This window comes from Chenopodium quinoa, unplaced genomic scaffold (assembly GCF_001683475.1).
Source record: "Chenopodium quinoa cultivar QQ74 unplaced genomic scaffold, ASM168347v1, whole genome shotgun sequence".
NCBI classification, from domain to species: Eukaryota; Viridiplantae; Streptophyta; class Magnoliopsida; order Caryophyllales; family Amaranthaceae; genus Chenopodium; species Chenopodium quinoa.
The window spans coordinates 2,886,957-2,897,134 of NW_018742651.1; the positions used below are offsets into that span (position 1 = coordinate 2,886,957).

Consider the following 10,178-nt stretch of genomic DNA (forward strand, 5'->3'; position numbering starts at 1 on the left):
TGCAGTGATTCGGCTTGAAATCCACTGATGCGGAGTTGTTTGAGTGAGAATATTCATGTAATTCTCCGAATTCTTGTATAGATTATGAAACCCTAGATCTTCAATTTTTGCCATACAAAAATAAAAAGAAAATAAACTCATGAGAAATCATCTCAAGGATGAGATTTATTTATTGAAAACAATTAAAAGGATTTTGGGGTTTACCACCGGTAAGAACATCCATGGAAGCCCCTATAAAGAATCAAAACTGAGACCAAGAGGAAAGAGATGGTAGAGATGGAGAGAAAAGGGTGAAGAGAACAGGAAACCCTTCAAAAAATAATTAAAAATAACTAGTAATGGAGGCTAGGAAAATCCTCTCAAGAGAGAAACCCTAAAAGGAACAAAAACCCTTCTAAAGAGAAAATTTCAAGGAGACTATGACGTTTGTAAAAAATTAAATTACAATTCAAGAAGAACACGTGTTAAGATAAGAGTGATATTTAATTATAACCCTTACATTTTTTAAACGGAGTATAATCCATTTTTTTTCACATCCATTTACAAGGCATGTTCGATGCTAGCGATTAGCGATTGAGTAGCTTTTAGTAGTTTGACCAAGATAAACCACAACTTAACAAAAAATGTGAATGTTTGACAAAGTAGTGGCTACTGGCTAGGGTAGCTTTTAGTGAAGGAGGTAGCTTTTATGAAAAGTTATAAATAATAGCTTTTGAAAATAGAGATAGTTTTTGAGGAAGCTGTTGAAAATTTAATATATACATTACCAAACACTCATAGCTAAATTATCTATCTTCACAGGTACAACTTGTTGACAGCTAAAAGTTATCTACACGACTTACAGCTAACAACTATCTTCACACCTATATTTTGCCGAACACGCCTTTAATCCTATTAATGGAGTTGTTTGTATTTGTTATCAGGTCAAATTATATTGTTTCGGTTCCTATCAAAGTTATGAAATACAAATTGGATGACCAGCTAAAATCAAGTCAATTAGGTTGGTTTTGAGAGCCCAAATTTTCAAATACAATTGGGTCGTCCAATTTCGGTTGATATCAGACAGTTTCTCTAACCATAAAACCCAACACAACTTTCAGCCCATTCATTTCGCGGGAATTTCACAAGAGGCGGTTACACTTCCAACGTTGATCATATCATTTCCTCATTTCACAACGACGTCGTCAAATTCAATCGAAACAACATCAAAACCATCTGGTGAATTAAATTAAAAAGTTCAAAAAAAAAAAAAAAAAAAAAAAACTTCCACAAAAAACCACCATTAACGTACTGACAAATTTACCCACTTTCTCTCTCTTCTTCGAAAAGGGTTTTTGTAGGGGTTTTATCTCTTCCAATTTCAATTATCAAACCCATCTCATAAAAAAGTTTCCAACTTTGGGGCAGAATTGAAATGGGTTCTTTGAATAATGGGGAGGAGAGAGAAAGAGAGGTTGAATTTGGTGATGAAGAAGATGAACCCATTTTAATGGAACAATCTGAAAGGTTCTGTATGTTTCCTGTTCGTTATAATCAACTTTGGGAGATGTATAAGAAAGCTGTTGCTAGTTTTTGGACTGGTTTGTTTCCACATTTCCTTCAATTCTCTTTTCAATGTCGTTTTTGTATTTTTCGGATTTTTGTTGGTTTTAGTTTGGGTTAATACATGAAAACCTCAGTTTGGAATTCTCAATTGTGTAATTTGAACAAGTAATGCGACAATTTAATTTACTCGGAGGAGTTTTGTTGGTTTTTTTTTTTTTTTGCCAATTGCTGGTCATGTTGGTTGGTTTTGTGTTGACGAAGTTTCTAAATTTGAGATATTTTTGTGAAAACAATTATGATTCATGCTAGTTATATTATGTTTTTGTGAAATGTGGGTGATAATGTTATGCTGTTTGTTAAGAATTTGATCAATATTTAGGGATTGTTTTGTTTGCTAAGCTTTAATTGGATGGGATTAGGACTCTGACATTGTTAAGGCGGTTTTTCGTAATCGTGTGTTAGACCCATGACTTAACATATCTGCGTGCTTGAAAATGTTGGAGAGGTCTTTTTGGATGGAATAGTGTGTTTGGTTGGTATTTATAGAGCAAGGAAGAGGGAGGGAAGGAACAGGTCAACATTTCACTTTTTGTGTCTTTCAAGCATTGGAATGATTTTGTCTTTGTAAAGATGACTGAATATTATCTCCTCGATAAACTTCGATTGTAAATTATGTGGCAAATTTGTAATTAAATCCCTCAATGTAGTTTAGGTAGAATCTGGGGATAATTTTTCTGTTGGATTTTGGAGCCTCAATAATGGGCTTAATTACTAAAAAAGTACTCTTAGGCATTTGTCTATGCTTAGGAAGAAGCAGAGATCATAATGATGATCTTAAACTGAGAAATCTTAGTAGATTCGGATGAAAATTGATAGATCCTTAGTATATCAAAAAGAAACCATTTGTTTAATGATGCTGTGAACTCAATTACTGTATAACGTTGCATACAATATTGGACTTTGAATGTCCTTCATTATACTGGCCTGGGTCTACAAATGTTTGCACTATACTTTCTTGTGAAGGTACGTGTTTCTTTTAGATTGTATTTTGTACCGTTCTGATGACTTGATTTGATTGTCCAAGATTCTAGTGTGTGTTTGTGTAGGTTATTTCATAAAGTAGCAGAGCTTTTAATGGACTATAGATGATTTTCTATCCATTTATCAAGTCTGTTGTTTCAAATATTTTGTCTACTTTATCTAATTAATTTTCTAATAATTGATATGCTACATTTGGTCCTCTTAGATTCACATCTATTATTGTTGAGCCCATGAGAAACCCACATGTGAGTGAAAGTGTTGTTCCACATTGAAAGAATATAAAAGTGAAGAGAAATATTGGGATGTGTATCCCACATTGAAGAAAAGAGAAAGTTGTGTCCACTTTATAAAGCTAAGGGGCTACTCCCCTCATTGCCATATGGTTTTGAGGTGGAACCTCCTTGGTCGTATAAAGTGGACAATTGTAACGGGTGTGACCTAGGCCCGTATCAGAGCCAAGTTGGGTTGTGTTGTGTTCTGTGCCAGTATTATGTTATTATATTGTTAAATTACGGTTGCAACTGTTCAAGTTCTTGTAGTGTTTTTTTTTTAATGTAGGTATCCTTTTTTTTTTTTCTTTTCCCCTTATGTTACGCTTTAATTTTGTTTGTCTGTTGTGTATAGTTCTTTTAACAACAATTCTGCTCTTTTTCTGCAATTACAGCTGAGGAGGTTGATCTCTCCTCTGACGTGCAGCAATGGGACTCTTTATCGGATTCAGAGAGACATTTTATAACTCATGTACTGGCCTTTTTTGCTGCGTCTGATGGGATTGTTTTGGAGAACCTTGCTGCAAGATTTTTAAATGATGTAAAAATTGCAGAGGTGAATTTCTCTGAATGATTTCGAATAGCCAGACAAGATTTGTTTCCTTGTTGTCATAGTTCCATGATAGAAGACAAAAAATTTATTATGTGCTTGGTTGAATGTTATGTTATTTTATAAGTAATGCCCAGCTAAACAATTTGTTACTAGTCTTACTAGATTTTATTTGTTAATTGACACCTGTTTGCTTAAAAAAAAATTGTTCTTGAAGTTTCATTTTGTGAGATAACTGTATCCAAATTTTAATGCCCTGTTTTATTGGGCATGATGGCACAAATGTTTTAAAGTTTGTTTGTATGATTTAATTTATATTTGGCCAAAGATTTCTTGGTCTTTTTCCTTACGAATCACTAGCGAAGATTTATATACTAAGGCATTTGGACTTTGAAAAGGTCTAGATTTCTGTGATGTTTGTTGATGAATGTTCTTTTCTCTTTGTGATGGAAGACAAGAATGGAGGCTTTATAATATATATTGTGTATCCTCTTGGTGTTTGTTTTGTTATCCTTGCTCTGATGATATAGTATGATGCGTGCTTTGTTGAGGTTGACTGACTGTCTTTTTTGATTTTTGGTTTTTAACTTATAAAGGCTCGAGCTTTCTATGGATTTCAAATTGCAATGGAGAATATACATTCTGGTAAGATCTAGACTCGTAGTGTTTATTTTGCATTCTTCATGAGGATTAAGGCATTAAAAGTACGAATTTTTCTTCCTGTTCACAGAGATGTACAGTTTGTTGTTGGAGACATATATTAGGGATTCTAAAGAGAAGAACCACTTGTTCAATGCCATTGAGACAATTCCATGTATAAAGAAGAAGGCAAACTGGGCTTTAAATTGGATTCAGAGGTAGCATTGCCTTATGGTTTTGTAGGTATTGTAGCAAAAGTTGTATAAGTACCATCTTATAGGTTTTAGTAATGATGAAGAAGTTTATTCAATATCAGCTAGCCATCAGGTAGTTGTGTTCAGATATTTTCTTCTTACTTGATTGTTGGTATAAGTTTTATTCTGCTTGTTTATGATTAGATTTTTTTTTCAACTTGCAAGCAGTCTAATTACAATTTTCACCCTAAACTTTATCTCGATCTTAGACTTGAGGTCAAGATTGAAGCTGCTAAGTACTTAAAGCTATTGTATTTAGTTCTGTTCAGGAAAAAGAGCTCTTATAAAAATTTGCATGATTTGTCACTTAAATGATACTTAAGTATCTCTTATTTAATCTCATGGCCTTGGAATCGTAAAGTCAAACTGTATTATTTCCCTTGCTTTGTTAAGACTGAACTATTAGTAATCTTATTTGGAATATTATCCACATGTGTTTGTTGTGCAGTACAAATTCTTTTGCAGAAAGAATTGTTGCATTTGCTTGTGTTGAAGGGATCTTCTTTTCAGGAAGGTGTGTTTTTACTTGATTTAATATTGCTCTCTTTATTCATTGTGCAACTCACACTGTGGTTAGTGATATGTTTTATTTATTTACTTTTTATTTTTTAAATTTCAGCTTTTGTGCCATATTTTGGCTTAAAAAGAGAGGCATGATGCCTGGTTTAACTTACTCGAACGAGCTTATATCAAGAGATGAAGGCCTACACTGTGATTTTGCCTGTCTTCTGTACAGGTCTCTATTCTCCACACTTTAATCTGTTGCTTTTGAGCTTCTTATGGCCTGTATGCTCTCCAGTTCAGTTGTCTTTTTGAAGCTCTTGTTTCTTCCTCTGTTAATGGTGCACTATCATTTCAAGTTTGATGCAGTGCATTTGACTGATGCTTTTCCTCTTTTCCCTTTGTTCTGTGCTCAATGTAATGACAATTTTCCAGTTTGCTGCATAAGAAATTGCAGCCAGAGACAGTTGAAAAGATTGTGCATGAAGCTGTTGAAATTGAGACAGAGTTTGTATGTGACGCACTTCCGTGTGATTTGATTGGCATGAATGCTGTGCTCATGAGGCAGTACATAAAATTTGTTGCTGATCGACTTCTGGTACAGTTGATGTCATTTTAATTAGTTCTTTGGATTTTTTTTAATGAAGTATTTAGGAAATATCATTGATACATATGAGGGTGCTAAATTATCATTGATGTTGCTCTCACTCTTTCAGGTGTCATTGGGGTGCCAAAAGAAATACAATGTGGCAAACCCTTTCGATTGGATGGAGTTCATATCACTAACGTAAGTATTATGAGTCTACTTTGATTAATTTTGGAGCTAGTGACAAATACTCAACCTTATACAGAGTAATACTATAAATGATATTTTAAATCAAAGCATGTGACCATATCGTCTACACGAGTTCAAGGAGCTGAAACTGCTCTGGCTGAACTGTCTGTTTAGCTGTTCTGTGCTAGTTACTTGATCTGTTAAAATAAAAGGTTTTTTTGCTTCTGACCCTTTTTTTCACCCTATTTCTAAGAAACTAATTTCCTACTCAGATTTTATCTTTTTTTTTTGTTGAAAATAAAAATAGCCAAGGGTAAAATATGCTGAATCTTAGTGACATATGATACAAGTCATATTTTGAATGTCATTGTGTGTCTTGCAGCCTTGCACTATCATTTTCTTCTCATCTTTGACACCTCATTAACACATAAAATTCAATTGTTTAGTGATATTGGTATATACGGATAATGTAATTTAGATAAGAGACAATGGTTGTAATATTGATCGAGACATGTTATGTACTTGGAAATTGTGGGGGGCAAATTATATAATCACAAGTCCTTTTTAAATCAAGATCATGGAATAAAAGTGTGCTTATAATATATTCTGAGCACTTGTTTAGTGTTTATACGGCTTAGACTTCGAGTCTTGATTTGCCATAACTTATGCAGGGGAAAGGCGAACTTCTTTGAGAGAAGGGTAGGTGAGTATCAGAAGGCATCTGTGATGTCTAATCTAATGGATGGTAACAAGAACTTTGTGTTCAAGCTGGATGAAGATTTTTAGTGTTGATTCGTTTGATATTGGGAAAGAGTGATCCAATTTGTTTGGGTATATTCTTTTTTGTTTATAGTAGTGGAACATTTGCTGTATGTTAGTCTGGAGTAGCCTTATATTAGAAGACAAGGTATCTGTATTTTTATTTATACTTTTTAGATGTGTAAACCTTTTGATATAAATATGTTATTTATGTTTTACAATACTATTTGTATAATGAGTTTGGTATGATTGCTAAGCATGCTTGGTTTAGGAGGATTCCCACCTTGGAATCTTGAATTTTGCTGTATTGTCCTTTTAGGTGGGCTTTCCTTGTGCCCCCTGCCTCGCCCTCGTCTTCCAACTTACAAACAAAGGTTTAGTTTTTATGATAGGATTGGGTCGACTCTTGAGGGGTGCTCCACTATTACTAATGATAATTGGAGAAACACCAAATAATTGGACTCCTAGTGTATGATAAACTTTTTATACTTTCGCCCCCTTAAATTTAGTTCTATGAATATATAACTAACATTTTCACGTGAAATCGACTTGTTCTAAAAAAGGTATAACCCATATGGATCCGATTTACGTGGCAAACATCTGGTAGCTAATCCGTCAATAATATTATTACTCGAGTAAAATTATGCATGCAACCTAAAGTAGTTGTATTAGCACCAATTAGTAGGTAAGCTTTACTTCTCAATGTTGGTGGGAAAGGTAAAGTTTTGCAATCAGCCAAAAAAGAACACTAGTACAAAAATGTTCATACATAATCATGATAATCATCTATTATCCCTAATTATATGGCTGACTTTTATGACATTCGTCCTTAGCCCTTAATAATACATGAGGTAATCTAATCACTTAACTTAAAGACTTTTTATGCTAATACAAAGTTCATTGTCAATTAATGATGAAGACCCTAACAGAATCATCCACTAGTGCTCACCTACCAAAAAAGTCATGCAAAAAATAAATTGGGAATAAAGTTGCTAAAAAAGTAGGCAGTTTGATGAGGAAGTAAGGGATAAGTTGAACTTTTATTCATACCTAATGAAAACAAAATATCATCACTATCACAATTTCACAATTGGGTGTTGTGATGGGGATCTCAACTCATGTCATTTTCTTCACCTACCCTCTAACCACTTATGTTAGGGTGGGTATCTTGATCGAGAGGAATTTTAAAGGGAGGAATGTTAGGCATTTAGAAATGCATAACAAAGGGTATTCATGTAATTATGCATATGTACAAACGAATAAATATTCTGATATCAAATGGTACCATTGAATATACAGTGATACTATATGTGCACATAATGGTATTATATATGCATTTAGTTGTACTAAATTTATGCTTAAATAGTACCACTGAGGATTCAATGGTACTATATAAACTTTCAGTGGAACAATCAGCATGTGGTCCCCCATCACGTGATACAATCCGATCAAAAAATAGGTGTGGTCCACCTACATGCCTCTCTCTTCCTATCTCTCTCCTCATTTCTCTCTCTACCATGTGTTTTTATAATATTTTAATCAATGTTATGCATTAGTAAATGCATAACTTTCCTCCATTTCTAGTTCCTCCTTCATCAGTTTATTATATAATCCTATGTTGTGGTCTTGTGGATAAAATCCGATTGCGGATGGATCAATCATCGGTAAAGTTGTGGCCTTGTGGAAAGTGGTATATCACGTATATGTTACGGATATGTTGTGTCTATGTCCTTATTTTTTATGCCCATTATATTTGTTTGCTTGTAGAAAAAGTCTAAATCCTTTGGAATAAACAATTGGATTTCAAATGTAGCAACGTAATTATGTAGTACTAAATTAATTAAAATGTTAGGAGGTGATGATAAATTGCAAAAATGTAGAGTCAAATATCTTGTACGTTTTCATTTTTAATATTCTTACAATTTTGTTGTGATACAAAATTGTTGAAAAATATAGAAATTTTAATTACCAATTTAGACAATCAAGTATGATGATATTATACCAAATTATTCTTTTTTTTTTTTTTTTTTTGTCAGGGGTTACTCGAGTTACTCAGTCAGAGGTTACTTTTTTTTTTTTTTTAAGGGGGGAGATTAAAATTCATTAATAATAAGCCATACGACACTTACATAAGAAATCGTAATCGAATAATACAAAGACAAAAGAACCAATTACAAATTCGAAATAAAGGAAACTACAATTGCACGCGCAGAATGACTTTCTAAGATACCCTTGGCTCATATAACGCTGTCCTATGCAGCCTCTTGCAAAGGGTTCAGGCAATATGTTGTAGTTTTTGACGAGAACCTTCATTGGCTCAAAATCCTGTACTCCTCGACCTGAAATCAAAATTGGTGTCGTACATTTCACCCTTGATAAGACAATCTCCAATTTAAACACAGATATCGGCATGGAAGCATAACCCTTTAGCCCAAACCAACAGAAGATCAAACCAAAGCCCCATAGCCAAAAAACCCGGTTCAAATCCTGCACCAGAAGATCGGTATACCGATCTGCACACCCCATAGCACACCAACACACCACACAAAAAGAAAAACTAACAGACCCAAAAAACACACAAAGACGGAACACAGGAAACCCAAACACTACACACACCACTAATAGAAAAAACAGGAACAAACTTAAAAACAAGAACTACGAACGGAACCTTAACAACCCACCCCGCCGCCACTCCGAGCACAACCACCAAAGCTCCGAGGTTCACCAACCCAAACCACCTACCGCCTGACAATAAAACCCGAACCACCAAGGCCCGCCCGAGAAGCCCAAACCCCCCACACCCCTGAACCGCGGCCGCGACGACCCTACGCGAGAGACTAAGAACGGCCCTACGCGAGGGACTCAGAGGGATCTCCTTCCCCGTTCTCGAAAACAACGACGCAACGACGGACAAAACGGAGGGGCATAGACACGGCGGGGAAGCGGAAACCAAAACCGGCGGCAAGCCGGCAGCAAGGCCGGTGAGGAAACGGAGCGGCCGAAAATGGGAAGCGGTGCACGATGCTAGGCCGAAAATACAAAAAACCAAAACGAAAACTAAGACGCAAACGAGAAAAGAAAAAAACCAACTAAGGGAGTAAATCGGAGGCTCGCCGACGCTATTGCATGGGCGGTGAGCCGCACGCCGGCCGGCGAGCCTCATGGCCAGAGCAGTTAGGGAAGCCGAAAGGTTTTTGAGAGAGAGAGGGGGACGCTAGAGAGAGAAAAAGCAACTTTGAAACATCACATGACTTTACAAATTCAGTCAAAGGTTACTTGAGGGGCTCGAACAGGGGTTACTCGAGGGGTTCACTCGTCAAGGGTTACTTAAGAGGTTACTCGATCATGGGTTACTCAAGTTACTTGGTTAGGGGTTATTCGGTCATGGGTTACTCGACTTACCCAATTAGAGGTTACTTGAGTTACTCGATGAGGGGTTATTTAAGGAGTTTTGTCAGGGTTACTCGAGTAATTTATTCAGGGATTACTTAAGGAGTTCGATTTAGGTGTTACTCGGTCAGGGCCTCAGGGGTTACTTGAGAGTTCAGTCAGGGGTTACTTGAGGGGTTACTTAAGGGGTTACTCAGTTAGGAGCTACTTGAGTGGTTACACAATTAGAGATTACTGAAGGGGTTCGGTCATGGGTTACTCAAGGGGTTACTCGGTTAAGGTTACTTGAGAGTTACTCAGTCAGGAGTAACTCAAGTAACCCCGGACCGAGTAACTTGAGTAACCCGACAACTCGAGTAACCCCTGACCGAGAAACTCGAGTAACCCCTGACCAAGAAACTTGGCAACTCAAGTAACCCCCAACCGAGAAACTCAAGTAACCCCGGCAACTCGAG

The 10,178-nt window shown here is 35.9% G+C and overlaps 1 protein-coding gene across 1 annotated transcript; it reads left to right on the forward strand.

Annotated features, from left to right (window-relative positions):
- Positions 1-939: 939 nt before the first annotated feature.
- On the forward strand, positions 940-6,582 carry LOC110722115 (ribonucleoside-diphosphate reductase small chain A-like). Its single transcript, XM_021901363.1, has 9 exons — positions 940-1,580; positions 3,251-3,411; positions 4,002-4,050; positions 4,136-4,262; positions 4,747-4,812; positions 4,918-5,034; positions 5,235-5,397; positions 5,516-5,586; positions 6,246-6,582. The coding sequence occupies exons 1-9, from the start codon at positions 1,415-1,417 to the stop codon at positions 6,358-6,360; spliced, it is 1,035 nt and encodes a 344-aa protein (XP_021757055.1). The 5' UTR covers positions 940-1,414; the 3' UTR covers positions 6,361-6,582.
- Positions 6,583-10,178: the final 3,596 nt, after the last annotated feature.

Excerpts from the sequence above, each read along its gene's own strand:
- LOC110722115 (XM_021901363.1), top strand. The coding sequence starts at position 1,415 with ATGGGTTCTTTGAATAATGGGGAGGAGAGAGAAAGAGAGGTTGAATTT. Across the intron at positions 4,263-4,746 it reads GCTTTAAATTGGATTCAGAG|TACAAATTCTTTTGCAGAAA; the intron begins GTAGCATTGCCT and ends TTTGTTGTGCAG. Across the intron at positions 5,035-5,234 it reads TTTGCCTGTCTTCTGTACAG|TTTGCTGCATAAGAAATTGC; the intron begins GTCTCTATTCTC and ends ACAATTTTCCAG.